The sequence below is a fragment of the Falco peregrinus genome, chromosome 1 (assembly GCF_023634155.1).
Source record: "Falco peregrinus isolate bFalPer1 chromosome 1, bFalPer1.pri, whole genome shotgun sequence".
In the NCBI taxonomy this organism is placed as follows: domain Eukaryota; kingdom Metazoa; phylum Chordata; class Aves; order Falconiformes; family Falconidae; genus Falco; species Falco peregrinus.
In genome coordinates, this window is record NC_073721.1 from 105249705 (window position 1) to 105269445 (window position 19741).

General features: G+C 39.3%; 1 protein-coding gene across 5 annotated transcripts in view; it reads right to left on the reverse strand.

Moving 5' to 3' along the window:
- Window positions 1-19741, reverse strand: part of FANCM (FA complementation group M) — a 544761-nt gene that overhangs the window by 483922 nt on the left and 41098 nt on the right. For all 5 annotated transcript variants that reach the window (XR_008747335.1, XM_055804735.1, XM_055804743.1 and 2 more), the window contains exons 12-13: window positions 15226-15383; window positions 14428-14586 (exon numbers count right to left, since the gene is read on the reverse strand). Coding sequence is in view for 4 of the 5 variants with exons in the window: in XM_055804735.1 (XP_055660710.1) it covers window positions 14428-14586; window positions 15226-15383 (317 nt within the window). In the remaining variant the exon portion in view is untranslated. The remainder of the gene's footprint in view (window positions 1-14427; window positions 14587-15225; window positions 15384-19741) is intronic.

A 19741-nucleotide genomic window follows, 5' to 3' on the forward strand; every position in this document is an offset into this window, starting at 1 on the left:
GTCACAACTTTCATTTGCTAGCAGTAACAGCAAATCCGTGCTTGGGTAGTCAAAGCTGAACGTTTTAGGAAGACCACAAGATACCGTGCATGAATAAAGATGGCATTTAGCTGAGCACCACTGCACAGCATTCTGCACTGAGCATCCGTGTCATGCAGTTAAGATGCAGTTCTCAGAACCTTAACAGCAAGCAAGATCACTTTGCTAATAAAATGTGCAAGGCACTTTGTCCTCAGACAGGCTAATGTTTACAGGCTGTAGTTCTGGGAGGACTAGCAAGTTGAGACAGGTGCTGTGAGCAGAAGAAACCCTTACTCAGGCACAGGTGAGCCTGGAGCTCTCTGTTCTCTTTGTACTATTGTTTGTAATTTGGCTATTGCCATTGACGGCTCATTAAGATCTTCTCACTTACATACTCCCAACTTATTTCCCCCTCCCAGATGCTTATTAATCTTCTGTTCAAAATGGCACTGACCTAGGCAATGAACTCTTTTAAAAATACACTTGAAAAAAGCACAATAGACTTTGACATCACTCCCAGTTAGGTACCCATACAAGGTATGTACCTGGACTGAAAAGCTATTTATTTATTGCTCTTCTCACTCTCCCTTTTAAATTAAGATTTCAAAATTAAGGCATGCCGTCTCCAAAAGGAACAGTAAGACTGAAATGAGGCTCTGAAAGCAATGGTTTGAAACACGCCTTCACAGTTCAAACCCGTTTCACTATTAAAAATAAAAACGGGGATGTAAAATCTAAACAGAAGGTACAATTATTTTGTGGCAGTTCAGTAAGATGAATCTCTAGACTCATTAATCCCTGAAATTAAAGAGGACACATTTATAGAACAGTGGGTGATAAAACTGACTTTTACAATAAGAGGTTATCTGCTTCCTATACAAGTAACATTCTCCAAAAATCCTACCATATATAAGTAGGAAAAAATTAAGGTCTTCATAATCGTAGCCTCCTGAACCCTCCTCACTGCCCCGTGAGAACATTATTTGAGCAGTTCTACCTCAGCTTGTGCCGATATTCACTATTCAAACATCATCATCTGTATCTTCCAGTAGCATCCCAACCTTCTCTAGCTCTTCACAAACTAGACCCTTCACTCCCTATCATATGTACCCCAGCAATGTGCAGACTCTTCTCCCATGGGCATAACCCCTGGTCTTCGTTCACAGAGAATATGACTTCTCGTTTCTTCAACACTTGGTCTCTGTGTAATTGAGCTGCTAAGAAAGCTTCCAAAGCTCTTCTAACCAACGACAGTGTGACATCAAGATCTTGATAGAACCAGGACCCCTGGGACAACTCTCCGAAAGAGATTGTGAATAAATTAAATTAGTCAAAGTTTCCACAGATGGTACATCTGGGGTTGTTGTTAAACAACCTTTTACTGCTACAGTCCTTAGGGGACTGAGAGGAGTCAATCGTGAAAAACAAGGTTTGAAAAATACTCTGGAAAGTCATTCCACCCCATCACACAAGGCAGAAATTACCATGCCTAAAAATTACTGCTGCCTGGCTTGTCTTAATGTATTCCTGAAAACAGGGTTCAAAGCTGTCTTCTGAGCATCTGAAGACTGATTGCATCCTAACACAGCTGTGGATCCTTTCTGGTTACAATACATGAAGCATACTATTGAGTACCAACAGTATTTTTTCACTCTCAACGATAATAATGATAACAAATATTTAGATTTTATCACTAACTTCATTCACACGCTACAGAAAGGATGATAATCAGAATAAATAAGGAAGAATCTGTGTACAGGCTATTTTGGCGTCAGGGGCACAGCTGGGTGCAAACCCTGTTTACAGCAACGACACTGGCATCTCAGCGACAACGTATGCAATTCCTGCCGGGTCAGCAGAGCAGGGAGAGGAAGGTCAGCTGCCGGAGAACCGTCTCTTAAGGGCTAGGAAACACTGTCACTACAGAAGATGTTACTCAGCTGCTACACACTTGGTGCCTATGCTTAGGCTATCCATTTATGAACATAGCCAAAGTAACTCAAAGTTAGAATGGTTTAAAAGGAGATCTCCAAGGAGATCCTCAGACTATACCAGCCGGCTTCTAAGAAGGCCTAATACCTAAATGGTGATGAGAACATTTACTATAAGAGAGTTAAAGGAATGTTTTGATACGTGTGCGTTCTAAATAATTAGTTTCCCTCAAGCTCTGTCAAAACACAGAATCAAGATATGGAAGTCCCTGTATGAAATCAAAGAAGAGCAACAAGCAACAACCAACGCAACCTGGTCCAATTAATTTCACAAATGTCATCTGAGGAGAATACACATTTGGTTGACAAGATAACAGGGTTGATAATTGTATGTTTCGATTTACGTAAGTAACGACTGGATGTTGCTAATGTTTAAATTAAAGTATCCAAGCATTAGAAGAGCACAAAGTGTATTAAATGGATTTAAGATTGATTAGCTGCCAAACCACTAAACTTTTTTGAAACAGAAGCAGGTGATGCTCTTGCCTGCCCAGTACACGTCAAAGAGGTGCAGCGCACATCATTCTTGGCTCTACAGTCTTCTGTGGGTTTAGGTAACCCAAAGTAAAGCAACCTAAAACTAATCAGACCTGAAGGAAACGACAAGGGGTGTGAGCGGGTAAAAGGATAATTCAAATCACAACTGGATCAGAGGCAGAGCTGGTAAGAGCAAATAATTTATGTTTTCATATGGCCCAACATGAAGCTGAATGTTTAAGATGGTAAGAGGAGACAGAACTATACCATGTAACCCAAAGGACCTACAGAAACTCAAGAATGAAGTTGCTAAATTGGTAATGGTGGTGTGTAATCTCTTGCCTGTGTACTTCAGGAACTAGGAGGTGGCAAATTGATGCCATTTTGTAATGGTCAGGGAGGAAACGAATAGGTTGCTAACTTTATCTCCATAGTGAATAATTGGTAGAAGCTGTAACGAATAATATTATGTTACTGGAGGAGTGTTCTTCAGAAGGGTCAATATTGCTTTTGAAAACAAACAAAAAAAAACCCCAAAATAATCAGATTTTTTTTAAGAGGTCAACAAGCAAAATAAATCGAGATGCTGTTATGTATACCATCTTCCCACCTTTATGAAAGGCTTTTAAAAGTCCCTGACAAAATCTTTAAAGAAACTTAAACAGAGAGAGCACAACAGAAATTTCTTGCGTGAATAAATAACTGGGGACAATACAGAAAACAGGAGGAGTGAGGAGTTGTTACACTTAAGGACTTCATTAGGCCACTGCATATATCCATGATGATGTTTTAACGTGGAGGGGAGGCAAGGAAGAGTCCAGCAGAACTGCTGTGTACCAGGACAACAGTCCGGAAGACAAATTTAGCATCTAGGACAAACTTTAGTAACCTAATTTCAGGCTTACATGAAGTTATATAACTGTTCTAGTTCAACTCAGTCATTCAAAATACTTTCTCCCAAACAAAATACTTTCTCCCAGTGAGTCTAGTTAATACTGATGGAGTGAAAGGACAGAATTATAATTATCACATTCTAGCTGGAATGTGTACAGCCTGTAGAATCTTAAATTACCTGATCAGTCTTTCTGTAACCCAGTAAGCTCCAGTGCGTACCAGCTACTCGGTAAATAGGTCATGCAGGAGCAGAAAACCAGGCATCTCTCTTATGATATTAAATCAGTGACCTTGCTTAGAATTACTGATTTGGTTTAAAAAACCGATAGCTTTTCAGATACAGAAAACAGAAAGGAAAAAGTAAGCTTAAGATACTAAAATGTTAATTTTTAATATATAAATATACATATAAATACACACATACATGCTGTTTTCTAGCATTTAAATTTAAGGCATCTACTATCAAAATCAGAATTAACCTCTCTCTCCTCATAAGCTGCTTTGGATGTATGTTTTCTAATGAGATTCAGATGCTTGCCAAAACCCTGGCGATTTCACTATTTATAAATGAAAAGACAAGTCTGTAAACAGACAAAATATAGATTTTAGCAATCAACTTCTTCAATCAAAAGCTTGATTGAAACAGAGGTAAAAGCAGCACGAACAACTGGTGTTTAAGTCTTTCCTGACACAAACCAGAACCTATTTTCTGAACAGTTTTTGGGTTAGATCTCAGGAAGAAAAGCTTTTGGATTTTCAGCTTTCATACTGAGTGTTAAATCCCATGGAGTCAAACACAGTTAATCACATGGGTATATTTTCCAGTTAACTTATGCTTTAGCATGAATATTAACAAAAATTACAACAGTAAGGCTGGTGGTTTTCCTACAGTATTTTGCATGAGTAGGTAAAGCAGATATCAAAGCAGCATATTCCAATCTATTCCAATGACAAGTAGTTACAATTTTTCCCTTGTAGGTGATCAGCTGGTCCCTTAATACTCAAGGGAAAACCCTTGTGTTTGCCCTCACACATGACCCTCAACATGCAGAGACAGCCTTTCGTGTATTCTGGACAACAGAATGCTGTGCCTCAAATGCTCTCAGCCATGACCATTCTTACCCACTCCCCACAAACACCTTTTTTTGTTTACAAATATCTCCTAGGCTGTGATTATTGCTTTTAATTTATCAGATATGTCCCGGTTAAACCATGACACATACACTCACTGAGGAAGCTAAACTGCACTTCAATTACCATGGAAGGCTTCTGGAGGATAGAGAAATGACAGCGTGCAGTCCCCCTCCAGCTCCTCTTATTCCTACAAGGAGAGCTTCTGCCTTTCAGGAATCCTGCTCACCTGCTTGGCAAGCTGGGCTGCAGGCATTAAAATACTAAGGTTTAACATAAAAGTATGTACTACATAGTGTTTATTAGTGCCTAGGAACAAGACTGAAACCCAAGAATGCAAGAGGACAAACACCACAGCTGCCAGACAAAGGCTGCTTTAACCAGTCTGTTGTATTTGACCAAGAACTGGGAAAAATATTGGAATAAAGACATTATAGAATGCTCCTTCCCCAAAACATGTCCATCTGCCCGCCTAGGCCACTTACTATGAGCTTACACTGGCTAAAAGTTACATCTACACCAATGACCTTAAGGGCAGTGGATGAATTTCACTATATACGAGATATGGGTATACGACATATTTTAACTATCATGAAGTTTTTTCTGCTTTATTTTATATTCCTTTCCTACAGACTTCTGAAATTCTAAGCCTTTTTTGGAGTAACAGTGATCATTAAACTAACGTTTACACAGAAGTTTCCAAAAAAAATCACTTTTTTTGGGTGATGCAGGTTTCTCCTACACTCAACTTTGAACTTACTGGTATGGAATTTAATTCGCCCACTTTTTAGATCTTGATTCTTTATGATCATCTTTTACTTTTATTACTAAAAATAATTTTTTACTGCTGTAAAAATGATCACTTTTTTGAATGATTTACAAATACGTTAAACAATTTTGATGCTTACATGATTTCATGGCTAACCACCCTGCATTTGAGCACAGGCCCCTATTTATACCTTTCAGGGATGGGTTAGTGAACAGAATAATCAATCTCTCCTAGTCCATGACGGTTTCCAGAAGATACTCTAGGAGAAGGAACACCTTCAAAAACCTTTTTTTGAAATTCAAATATATTATATTAGATGACCCTTAAAAAATATTTAGTTGATTCGTGAAAGAAGCCTAAGGGACATAAAACCCACAATTTCCTTCTACAAAAGCTGTGGTATTTTAATTCCTAACAGTATCACTTTATTGATGTAGTTATTAATTCTATCGCTTTTCTGCTTTCAGGCAGCTTGCCTGGAAGGAATCACTAACTCTCTCACACAGCCACTAACAACTTTCTTCAAAACCCAAGTCAGTGTCCAACACCTCCTACTCCTGCGACACCCGGGCTGATCTAAACAGCTGGGAATTCTTGAAGAGCTACCATCTCCTCCTGCTTAGTAGCAATTGGCTACTATTCATTTGTCTGCTTGTACTTATTTTGCTGATACTCTAATTTGAGAGAGCATCTGCCTACACAGCAAACACAGCTACACAATAAAAACACTCAAAAGATCCCTAAAAAAGAGAGATTTCTTAGCAAAATACGGGGTCTGTATGCTAGCAATTTGGGGAACAGGTATCATTAAAGAGGCTATAGGGGCAAGAGTGAATGTTCAAGACCATCTGAAAATAAGTTAATCTCTGGTTTAGTAACTGCTTATTTTATAAAACTTCCTGGACAGAAGTGATAGCTAGTTAGGATTAGAGGTGTCTGACCTGGTGACTGCAGATGTTCTGTTTCCTGACACTACAGACAGGTGAAGCTGACATTTACTATTTGACTTCCTTAGCCTAGGATGGGATGGCCCTGTGCTAAACGCTGTAAAAATATACAGAGGGAGGGGGGAACCCAGCACGCTACAGGGAGATATACAGCAATGACCTAGACACTGATACATAATTTCCATGAAAATATGGATAGCAAGACATTCCTGAATCTCAGTGACCACAAAAAGTTCCTAGGCTTACTGCATTTCCATGCCAATACTAAAAATACCAGCAACAACAGGTATATCCAAGCAGATAGCAGGACTGCTGCGTCTAAAAGTAGTTTTTCAACTACAGTAGCAGTTCAGTGTTTCTAAATTAATGTGATTACGTTGCACTGAGGTTTGTCACCAGTGCATTATTTTAATATTAAAACCAATTTAAAAATATTATCCCCTCTCAAAACTGAAATATTATCTTCCAAGGTATTTGGTGTGTAGTAGCTCCTGTAGGAGTTCCAAGACTATACGAATGGATGGCCAGTTTACACTTGGCACGCTTACTGTGAAAGTTTTGCCAAATCAGTCTTCTGTAAAAAGTTAAGGAACAGCCAACCCCTTATTCACATATATAAATATTGTGACAGTTTTTGAAAAACAGCATATAACCCTTTTAAATCCAGAAACCTAAATGCAAAATTACTGTACACAGGCACACCCCGCTAAACAAATAAAATAACAATGGAACAAAACCAACAGAAGTCAACAGTGGCCAGAACTGGTATGTACTCTACTGACAGCAGGGAGGGGGTTCAGGAGTGCATACATTACAATAAAAACCTACAAAGGGCAAGCAGCTCTATACAGTGGTGTTAAATATACCATACCACAGAACGCACATGAAGTTTCCCTTCTCTGTAGATTTAAGTTGGCAGCTCTATATTACTTGGTATTTTATTTGATTTCCATAAGATGTAATATTATAGCACATTTTCCAAAAGACTGAGACCATTTAACTTGGGTGGAAAGAATATTTCTGGTTGGTATGCCTGAACCCATGGCATAAAGGCTATGGGAGTCTTTCATGCAGCACTATAAAGCAACACTGAGTCACCCCTAAACACAGTAGATAAGTTATCTCAAATTAACACAGCTAAGCCCTTCCAGGTGCCACGCAGTCTGCTCAATCCCCTTGTACCTTGCACATGGCTGACACCCCAAAATCCTTTGCCTAATCGCTCTTACTTCTCTGTTCTCACTGTGAGCACAAAGCCCCACAGGATCACTAAAAACAGAAAGCACCTGCAATTAGAGGTCTGAACAATCTAAACCAGGTCTCAATTAGCGTTCAGGCTCAAATAATTTGGCAACAAGATCAGAAGAATCAATATGGCACAAAGAAACTATTTTAATTGGAGAGCTGACATTTTTAGGTTCGCAGGGTCTCCCTGGCAGCCTTACTGTCTACGAACAAAACAAACATCCTTCCACCTTCCCGCTAGGAAGTGTGTTCCTGTTGGGTTTTTCTGGAATAAAGAACAAGCTGGGCCATGCCTGCACAGCTCTCTTTTGAGAATCCCAAAACAGATTATTTGCTTTGATTATCTGTTCTCTGTTGGTTAAGCCAGATTCAGTGTCCCGCAGACCAAGCCAGCAGTTCCACAGATGCATCAGTCTGCCTCTCATAAACGCTGTAACTGAACGTCATTTGTTGTCTTAATTTGGTGCTGGTTGGGGAAGAAGTCTTGCCACATCTCAGATCAGGATTTTAACCAGACATACTGCTGGCAATGAAGGTCTAAAAACCAAACAAACATTGCATCGTCCTTATTTGAACCACTTTTAACTTTGCGTTCAGTGTCTCCTGGAAAGTCACAGCTGGCTGGAAACACTGTGTTTTCCCCCAAAACATGTCTGATGTAAAGCTTCATAATCATGCAAAGCCTTTTCCAGTTCTTTGGAATTTTAGGATAACCTAGATACATTTTTCCTGCCGTCAGGCATTTCATCCAATGAATCCTTCAAGGCAACCTAAGACCGATGATAAATGACAGATGATAAATGACAGATGATTTTAGTGGCAGTTCTTCCAGGTTCACCTTCTAAACCCTGTTTCCCAAGGTGTGTGGTATCAGAGATTACTTGAGTGAAACAGAGAGAGAAAAACCTTCTACTGGGAGTCTTTGGGGTTTCTTTTGTCTTTCTCAGGAGGATAATTACTTCACACTTCGAAGTGGGAAACAGACACCCATAGTCTTCCTCCCACATTTGATATTATGACTTTTAAAACCTCCCAGGAAAAAAAAAATGCACTTGGCACTTCAATATTTCCTGTTACTTATCCTCAGAAACTTGAACAAATACCATTTCAATAAAAAATAATACTTTACCCTGACCTTGTTTCCAAACAGTACAGTTTAATTTTCAAAAATGCTTAAAAGCTATTGAATTATTTTGCATAAGGACAACTTGATTTGTTACCATGTTACACAAAAAAAATCCCTGCTCGAAGCTAGTAGAAAATCCAATCCCATCTGCCCAGTTCTCGTTGCTGTAGTAATAAAGCCACACAGGCATTAAAGGCTTTTCTGCAGTGGATGTGACCATCGCAGGGTTCGTATTTAGGATTTTACTTCTTTACTTTTGATTGTGCCAACTTCTTCTCCAAGTTTTTAAGAGCAAGTAAATACAACAGAATTTTTTTCCAAACATTTTCACTTCATCTATTTAAAAGTATCTAAAGCTTTTAATTGAGTTTTTTTAATCTATTATGCAAAACCACAACTGCATAGGAGGTTTCTTGGAACCACTGCATGAACACAAGGAAAGGAAAGCTACACCCCAGTGAATTCCTGAGCTTTCTTCTGCAATAGAAAACACACCTCAAGAACACACAAACACCTCCTGAGCTGGCTCGTATTATTACTAATCTCTGAATGAGATTCTTCCCAAGAAATAATCAGTTTCATCAGAAACCTCCAGATCATTTGGTTATTCATAGTAAAATAATGATTTGCCTGGTTTTCTATTTTATCCCTCAATAAGAAAATAATCAATAGAACTGCGGTTTGAAGTTCAGTATCTTAGTTATTTAAGGAAATAGCTTTGACTTGTATTTGTCTTAAATCCCTCTGCTATTAAGAACTGTAAATTAACGTCAAACAGATTAGCAGTGGTATATTTGGCAACAGAATATTTATAGTAGGAACTTGGTGTGCACAGTGCACACATGCAAAAACCTTTGAATCACTGCTAAAAAAAAAAATATTGTTTCCATAGAAGACTAACATTTTAGGCATAACAGGCTTGATTGGAGTAATATCCCTTTATACCATCCTACTGTTTAATAGTAACACTTCCTGCAATTTCAAAACACATCAAAACACCACAGTAAAGCAAAGCTTCTGAAAGTTTAAACTTGCTATAGAAATGATCTTCATCACGAATGCCTAGGTCAAAGTAGTCCGTAAAACACCGAGCTTGAATTAAGACCATCTGGATCTCTGTGCTGTCTATGGAGTACACGTCATGCGCCGGGGGATCCGTTAATCCAGCCACAGCAGAAGCACATGAAGCTAATGCAGGAGACAGCAGCCGTCTTGTCCCTGAACCGCCTGCGCCTCGGGCAGGCACAATGCATCCGTGGGGTCTCCTGGTGAAATGGAGCAGGATACTAAACAGGCCTGAAGTCAAATCTGGTAGAAAAGCACGATTTTAAACTTCAAGGTTTTCCCAATCCTATGCTGAACTGCTCACAAAACTACAGTGGTGAAAAAGGCTCGGGGCCAGCACTTGTACAGCCTTGCACCCGCAAACACACTTCAGCCAGTCAGTGAGTTTTGCCCGCACAGCTGCTCCCATACCTGACAGCTCAGTCGGGAATACAGCCAGGACACACCCACCTATACAAACACACCTTAGCAGGCGTGCAGAAACCCAAAACACTGCCTACAAATCTCTCAAGTTCCTTTAATTTTGCTCTACTTTTCCATTTTTTCATTAATATTTTCTTCTAAGAACAAGCACTCAACCAAAATAAATAAATAAATAAGCAAGTAAATAAATAAATAAATAGGTAGTTGGTGTAGTAGTTAGTGTCAAAGCAAACCATCCATGCCTCCTCGTACATCTGGCTATGGGCGATGTGGCATAACCACTTTTTGGCAAAGCTTTCTTAATTTTTAAAAGATCCTGATGTGAACAATTTTATATACGATAGTGTTGGGAATACTGTATCGTAAGGAAAATCTAAATGTATGAAATTAGAATGCTACATTAATTTTAAGTTTAAAGCACAAACTTCAAATCAAACTAGTAAGAAAACATTCAAGCTCTCAAGAGAATATCCCAACAAACATACAGAACGCATAGGGATGAAGAATTCCAGACTACCTGTTACAAACACGTAGCCAGCTTTGTGGGCAAGAGAAGCGCAGTGATGTTGTTTCCCTCGGCTTTAGCACGGCTTCTGACATAATCTCCTGGCTAAACTGGCGGGATATGGTTTGAATAAATGGACAATAAAGGTGGGTGGAAAACTGGCTGGACCACCATGATTAAAGAGTTTTGAGGATTGGTATGAAGCCCAGCCAGCGGCTAGCTGCTAGGGGTGTTTCTCAGAGGTTTTTCACGTTTAACATTTTTATTACTGACCTTGACTACAGTACAGAGCGGACCTGTGGTAAGTTTGCAGATGATACCAGGTGAGGGGAAGCAGGTGACATGCTTGAGGGCAGGGCTGCTGTCCAGAGGGTCCTCAACAGGAACAGAAACCTCAGGACAGAAAAATGAGACAGCAGTGTGCCCTTGTGGCAACAACGACGATAGCACCCCGGCTCCATTAGCAGGACAGCTGCCAGCAGGGCAAGGGAAGCGATTATTCTCCTCTGTGCATCACCCGTGAGACCACACCTGGAAGGCTTAGGCTAGATTTGGGGCCCCAGTACAGAAGTATCTCCGACTGGATTAAATCCAACAGAGGCAGCCAGAACTGTCACAGGGCTGGAGCACGAGGATGCACAAGGAAGACAAAGGAACTCTGTTCAGTCTTAAGAAGAGAGGATTTTATTACAGTCTTATCTAGTGTAAAAGCAGAAGGAAGAGGGAGCCAGGCTGCCTGGAGGTATACTGAGGCCAGAGTTAATGGGCGCAACACGAAACATGGGAAATCTCAATTAGATATTAGAAACTTTTTTGCCATGAGGGTGATCAAATGCCAAACTAGGGGCCCAGAGAAGCTGTGGGATTCCCACCTTGGAGATCCTGAAGGCTTGACCTGCTGAAGCCCCAGCCACCTGATCTACACAGGCCTGGATTGCGCCAGAGAGCTCCATGTCCAAACTGCTCTGTGGTAACAGTGACAGCCCTCAAAGCAGCATTTGCTAACAGAAATGGTTTATAACACAGATATTTAAAAAAATAAATTATACTGAATAGTTCATTGGCTTGATTTACTATATAATTATACCCATTTTTCTTTCTGATTCACCAGAACTGAAGTTGTAGGCAGACTGAATTAGGATGAGATTGGTAGTTACAGGAAACCAAAACCACCTTCTGCACACTCACACCTGCTTTGGCGTTAGCAGCATGGAAGATTGCTCTCTTCCAAATCGCAGGGCAAGAAGTTTTTGCTGGTGTTATCTGCCTGATGAGTGGGGACTGCCGCAGTGCAGTGACTGCTCCAAGGCAACGCCACTGCAAAAATCACGCACATCACCCACTTCCCTTCCCGTTGGGGAATTTCAGTGGGAACACATCACGTCTTGGAAAGGCTATTGGTGCCTTTCAGAGAAGTCAAGGATGACTAAAGAATGTACTAATCAAACTCACATATAAGAAACCACTGTCAGTGCTGACAAAATAGATTAAGACACGTTGCATCCTTGGCCTTTAGTGAAATGATTCTGGTGAAGCTTTGATGTCCTTGAACCTTGACAAGTTGGGTTAGATATAAGCACGGAAGTTTAAAAACCGGGTGTCAGTGCCAATTACAGCTTCTGCCTTGTCAACCTTGTCAGACACTGTTACTGCTCGTGCTTTGGTTTTCCCTAGAAGAATTCAACAGGGTGGAGTGATATGTCATGTTGTAACCTCTCGTATTCAATGGAGTCAACAGAAGGTGTTTTCAGCATGCCAGTGACATTCAGTTATGATCTCTCCTCTAACCGATAAGAAAGATCGATGTCTCCGCTATGACCAGTTAAGACAGATCAGAGAAAGCTGTCTGGAAGTCAATCCAGATAATGCATGAAACTTTGAGCTGGGAGGCAGGTGAATGACATAACAGGCAGTCCCAGCCTTTTGACTGCGAGAACATTACCTACAGTGCATCGTGATTCAGCTGACATTCGGCTGCTAAATTAGAAACAGTGAAAACCAACTCTTTAGCATTTGCTATCAATTAATAGCTGTATCCCTTCTTTTCTGATGCAGCTCTTCCAGCATTTTCCAAGACTGCAGACTCTGCAGCACTGCCATGTGGTGTATGCAGGACTGCTCTGAAGTACTTGGGGAGAGGGCTTGCGTGATGGCATGCAGCAGCAGGATTTCTGAGCAGAGCACAGAGAACACATCACCACACACCCTGCCTGTGCTGGACGGCCATCATCAGAGTTAAGCAGAATGTAAACGATGACCACAGTGTAAAAAGCCACAGTTTTGGGCCCCGCCTGTTGAAGGGACATCCTCTCTGTTCACTACACAGTGGAGAGCAGAAGTAGGTGAGCTGGGCTGTCTCATTCCTGCGAGGGACAGCCGGCAGACCTAGCGCTGTAAGTTCTGTAAAAGCTTGCTTGTGAAAGCAAGCATTTGATACTCTGCTTCGCTTATAATTTCTGGCACTTACTTTGGCAGAGTTTGGGGGAGAAGACTGAAGACTCGGTGACAAATAAATTTGCTCGGGACATTATATTAAGGGTGCCAGGTGGTGATTTAGCATCTACAACTTTGAAGGCACTTGGGAGCCTGAACAGACTTCAGGTATCAACACGCTTTCACGAAAGGAACTTAAGCTGCAAATACTTCAAGTGCCTGATTAGATCTTGGGGAGGGAAGTCCTCAATTAGAAACACAATTTTAATTTTTTTAACCATTTCTTTGCCTCCTGACTTCCTTCAACTCTCTATACCTGAGGTCTCCCCAAAGTCCTTTCTCTCTGGCAATATGTTCTTGACCCTAGCTTGGGAACACAGGCTCTCAAAGGAGTCAAGAATGCCATTGTTCTGTGATGAAGTAGAGAAGCTTATCTTAGCTCTGAAAGTCTATTTACAACTTTCCATTAATACACTTCCCTAGCAAGGAGCCCAACTACAATGTCTCTATTCTCTTCCTTGATTAGTCTAGTTATTCTGGAAACTCTGGCAGCTTAGCAACAGATTCTGATGACCTAGAAAATTTCAACACACTAAAAAGCAGTATGTGTGGAACACGGAAGAGCTAAACTGGAGGGAAAAATAGCATGGTGAACAACTGCAGTCTTCAGGTAGTGTCAGTGCATCCACCTCTACACACACTTCCTTGTATGCACCCTTCATTATAGAGGCGTATCTGCTATCCATAACTGTTAGTACACAAAATTCTCATCTCCCAAATGGTTTTCGTCCATGTTTCTTTGTCCGCCCTCCTCTTATCCTTTAATTCTTAGGAGCAATTAGGTTATTAAAGCTTTCACAGAAAACAAACCAAAAAGCCTCAAAACACAATGACCTTAAAACATGCAATATATTCCTGCATCATTTTTATGGAATGCATTTGACGTACATATGTGATATAAAATTATTTCCTATTGCTATTACACTCTGGAATAATTCTAATATCACTTTTGGTGACTTGCTCCTTGACATATATAGTTCTTGTATTTAATGTCCTTTTATAAAAAACCTGATACTTGGATGCATTAAAAAAAAGAATGATTTATGGGTGGGTTTGAGTTTGTTTGTTTGTTTTTTCCTGTGTAGGGAAACACTAACTGTTTTTAAACAACTTCTGTGGAAAAGATTAAGAATTAGAGAATATCAGTGCCAGGCATTTTGAAACAAAATTACATACACATTATTCATTCCACAGTGCTTAACTTAGTTCCACACAAACACTTCCCCACTTTTTGTTTCAGCTGACCAGACAGAACTAGAGCACTCACTATTTTTAAAATATTCTAACTGTGCATTAAATACTTGTGCATGTTTGCACCCAGACGAACATAAACACCTTACCTGTTCATATCTCATCAGTTCTATCATTTCCATAACACTGATAAAATGGTAACAGCGATCGGAGTGATCAACCACAAATGTAGGAAAAGGATGATTCTGCCAAATTCTCCATTCAGACAAGGAAAGTTTGTGAGTTTCCTCCTCTTCATGCTCCTGCAGCTTGAAATTAAGATTGACAAGGAAGTTTTAATCAAGAAATTGTTTAGCAAAACTAATGTCCACTTCTCTGTCAGGGACAATAAATACTCCATATGCAGAGAACTACCTAAACATCACCACAAAGGTTTAAGTCTTGTCTAAACCAAAAAAATTCCACAATTTGTGTTGTCACACCTTTTCATGGAAGACAGGTTATTTTAAGTGGTAAACTGACAGAAAAGCACCATATTTTTTCTGATTCAGAAAAGAGATTGTAAAACTTGGTTTTCATTTCAATAACACTTTTGCAGTTACAAAAGCAAGGGAATGAAAAAGCACAGATACAATACCATCATGATGAATATAGCATCCTGCATTAAATCCTTAGAAACAGGATACTTAATGGATATTGATAATATCCAGATAATAGAACTTAACAGATACTGAGAGGCTCTTTAATGCATTTTTAATTTGGAGACCTAACATCAAAGACCATTTTCAAATATCTAATTCCTAAATTCTTAACCTCAAAAGCCTACATATAATTCTGAAAACTGCATCTTTAATATAGATGTCTTTCAAATTTGTAGTTAACTTTGTTACTTAAGGTATCCTTTAGGCCTCATGTCAAAGGAAACATCATATTTAAGTTAAACTCACTGGTATTTCTTCCATGTTTTCTAAGGTTTCAAACCGAGTTTGAGGCAATATCGGTTCCTTTACTCCATCACTTTCCTTAATCCTGTAAAGTCTGTCCCATGTTTCAAATTCCTCAGGTGACAGAGACCAGTTCTCATGACCGTGTATTTGCTTCTGGCCTACCAGGAGGAAAACAGTATCAGGAAAACATTAACTACTTTAAGAAAAAGGATACACAGAATAAAAAGAACTTTGTATGATACCAGTCAAAAGAAAAAATACCTTCTCTGTGCCACAAGCAAAACAGATATAGAGAATATGATGTCAGAAACAAGTATCAAAATTGTTGCATATGTTATAATTATGGATAAAACTATTTATTAAAATTATCTATTGATTGTTTTGAGGGAAGGCATCGTATAAACAAAGACATAGATTGACAGAGAGATATAAGTAAATTAAAGGGCTATATGTCCCGAAGACAGTATAGCAAACAGGGAAAGCATATGGCTTGAATTTCTAAATATGCGTCTCTTGAGACCCTGGGGAACAAACTGTAAATAAGTAAAAGGTTGCCCCCCCCCCATCTTTTTTTTTTTTTTTTTTTTTTAAGTTACTCTCTAAATACTGGAAAGCAACATTAATTCGTTATAACAAAAATACTTGTTACTCATTTTCTTATTTGATCTCCCCTACTAAGGGCATGCACATGAATAAGAAGACAGAACCAGAAGTACTGTAAAAATTCTCCAGGAGCACAGAAAGGAAAAAAGAGGCTAATGAGTTTTACTTAAGACTCATAACCGTAAGTGGAAAGGTATAGGGCACCTGTGAGCACCAATGCTAGATAAAAACAAAACAAGTGCTCATATGGCAGCTTACTGAAGACAAGGTGCTGATGCAGCTTGGCTCTGGGTGAGCACGCTGCAGTGACCGAGAGAAACGGAGTCAGTTTCGGTAGGCTGGCAGCAAGCCGCGATAACTCTGCTATCCCCAAAAATGCCAAACCCCTCAAAACAGCCATCGGTGCTAACAGCAAAGGAATGTCCCAAGAATCGCTGTTGAGCGTGTTAAGAATGTCATAGCTTTCAGCCCAGATGTATGAAGCTTAGAGAAAAATAATTAAGTTGATGGTCACTCTGCAGACAGGATTTGGGATGAATCTGCAGCGATCGTCCTATAAAAGGAAGCAGCCCATACCACTCAGTCCTCTCAAGTTACAACTGCCAGAGACTGTCACCACAGGATGGTGTGACATATGTGTCAGAGACTCAAAAACTGATCCCTGAGAGTTCTAGGTTCGAGGCCTCTTCAGAAAAGGTCTTTCACAGCTGGAAAAAACTAATCAACACTGAAGTTTAAGGCCATCATTAAAAAACTCAGAAGATCAAAATTGCTACTAAAATATTTTTGATTCAATCCAGAAGAAAGCTGCTGGTGCAAAAGAAGCTTCCAAGTCTCCAGAGGTTCTGCTGGTTTTGCCCTACCGATGCAGAACAGTGCTTCCTTTGCTGGAACTGCGAATGGGTGGGGGGAGTGGGCAGGGAACAACGACAGGTAAAGCAAGGAGCACAATACTTCTGCTGAGGTCACTTTTACCCCGTAAATTTGATATTCATGCTCCCATACACAGCACAAATGGCTTGTCTGGGGCAGACATGACTACAGAAAAAGTTGCAATTGGTATTTTAGGGAAGCCATGTCAGTGACCGAAAAAAAATAATAATTCCAAAATAGGCGTAGCTGAAGTTAGTTAAAAACTCCCACCCACCTCATTAGGAAAGTTTCGTGTAGCTCAAGCAGTGAAAGGTGCAACCCAAGAAAGACAAAGCTAAAACATTCTCAAAAAAAAAATAATAATAAAACACATATATATATAGACACACAAGGAAGCAGGCAAGCGACTGAATTTTCAGATGTAAAAGGCCAGATGCCTGAATCGGATAAAGACATTTCTCTACTGAGAAAAGCAGGACAAGACAAAGCTGGTACAAGGCACATATAAAGTGTTTTATTCTTAACACAGCACACAAAGCAGGGTGTCTTCCTCCTACATGGATGTTGTCAAGACAAGAAATCTGAATTTAAGGAACAGAAGTGCATAAACACATCCTCGGTTAACTGTTTTGGTGGGGGTTTTTTCAAAGAAAATAAACATTGAAAACAGCAGTTTTCTGCAGTATTTCCGTAGTTTTCTGACAATCATTTCAGAAGGTGATGTGCATTACTATGCATGTTTCATTCAGATAGATCAACTCAGAAAAATATATCAGCCATCCAAAGGCCTGGACAGAACTATATTAAAAGACATGGGCAACTGGAAAGGCATAGCTCCCCCCCCCCCAAGGTCTAAAAGAGTAAGGAAGGCATTGGTATATTTTAGAAAGAGACAATAAAAGAAGTGTACTTCGTTAAGATAAAAACAGCAATTAAAAAACCCGATGAAATTATAAAATTGATCAAAAAAACCACAGCTATAGACAACTTATAAATTGATGCAATCTGAAAAAAAAGAGATTTCATCTAGACAAATGCAATGAAAAAAAAGAAAAACAAAAGAAATAACTGATGGCTTAAAAATCACATTCAGCTACCAGGAACAACAGGGTATGCAGAGAGTGCATTTTAAGGCACCTCAGCTATTTTTTATCATGCTCATTGTGGTTTCATACCTCTCACAGAGCAGGAAGATTGGCAAAGAACTTGCATAGATAACGTTAGACACGATTATCCAGACCTTTCAGCACTTCCATCTTTTCAATTACTTTGTGGGACAGTTATTCTCATTAAAAGTAAAAAAAAAAGATGATCATAAAAAAACCCATGAGTTGTCTCCAAAGATATATGTTCAGAGATTTTTCCTCAAATGAGTCTAAGCCATGTTAAGCACAAAGCTATTATTTTTAAAATACTTTTGATTTCACTGCACTTAATAGGCTATTTAATTTTCACGAGCACTGTAAAAAAACACAATTAAAAAACCAACCAAACAAAAAACAAAACAGAGAGAGAAAAGAATCTCAAACTGTAAGAAACAGTATAAGAGGATTGATAAGTAATTGGATTTTTGATCTCGTTGCTACATTGTTGAGGAAAAGCTCATATAACTGAAGAACACACTTGGTTAGTGATGGGACAAGACAAGAATAACGTGTCCTTCTGGTACTGAAAAACATAAAGTTTATGAAACAGGTTGTGAAATGGAAAGATAATGTAAAATTAATAGAAATTGAATAAAATGAAGTACAGGAAATATATAATTTTTAGTAGAAAAGGAGAATGCTTGAAATTACTATGATACTTCTGGCCTTGATACTTCACTTTCTGTGAACATGTATTCTTCCATGGACAAACCTGAAGAACAACTGAACCTCAAGAACAAATGAAAAGTAAGAAAGCACAAATAAGAACATACACAGCTTATTCATTACTATTAGCTTTTTTCAATTTTACAATGTGGAAAGGGCACTGAAATAAGGAGAGGAGAAAATGAAAAAAACAAGACCTTTCTTCCCCTTCTTTCTGAGTTTTATCTCAAAAATCATTATCATTAAAATCAGAAACAGCCACTTGCTTCATACAGTAATGAAGGGGACTTCAACACAAACTGGTGTTCAATAATTTGCACTCCTGTAACACTTGTTTGCAAGACAGGCACTCAATCATGTTCACCCTCAGCAACTGGCAGACCTCCGTGCACACTGTGTACTTCAATTGTGGCAGCTGCTAGGCTATTTCACACAAAAGGAACCTGGTAATTACAGCCTTTGAAGTGGCTGAAAGACAGCAGGAAATAATGTTCCACATATTATCTTCTTTATGCACTTACTGCCTCTCATTTCTCTTTCCTAAGAGTAACTTAGAAACTTTCTAAAACGATTATTTTAGTTCTATGGTTTGCTCTGCTTATTTTCTTGCACGTTGTGTCTGTTTATTCCATCCTCGGTTTTCCTCGCTGGCTGCCACCCGGGCTGTGCACAAACCCCAGAGAAGCATGCCTTACAGAAGGCTCCGGAGGCATAACGGGCACCGTCACCAGGAGCACCATCACAACTGTGCTACAGCTGTGTCTGCAGCATGTGCAAACTTAAAAGTTTGGGCTGAGGATGGCATGTACAGATTGATTTCTTGATAATAATTCCTCTCCGTTACGTCCCTACCCTGCAAAACAGGAGATAGCATGAACTGTTTTGGAAGCCAAAGAGGAAGTTGAATTTTCTTCTGCAATATTTTGTAGCTTGCTTCCTCTTTCTAAGTTCAGCCTTTTGTTTGCCCTGTATGGTGTTTGGAAAGAGATCAGATACAGATTTTTGTAACAATTTCTGTGATCAGAAGCATTTAAAACACACTAATTCTAAAGTCTAAATACTCAGAGATTGAAATACGAAGTTTCCCAAGAGTTTTTATGTGAATATGAAATATGAAGTTTTTAAGAGTTGGGTTTTTTTCTTTCAAGAAGTTGCTATTGGTCTTTACAGAAAGCACTTAACCAAAGAGATCGAGCACAATGATTTCCAAGTATTTACAAAACTTAGCT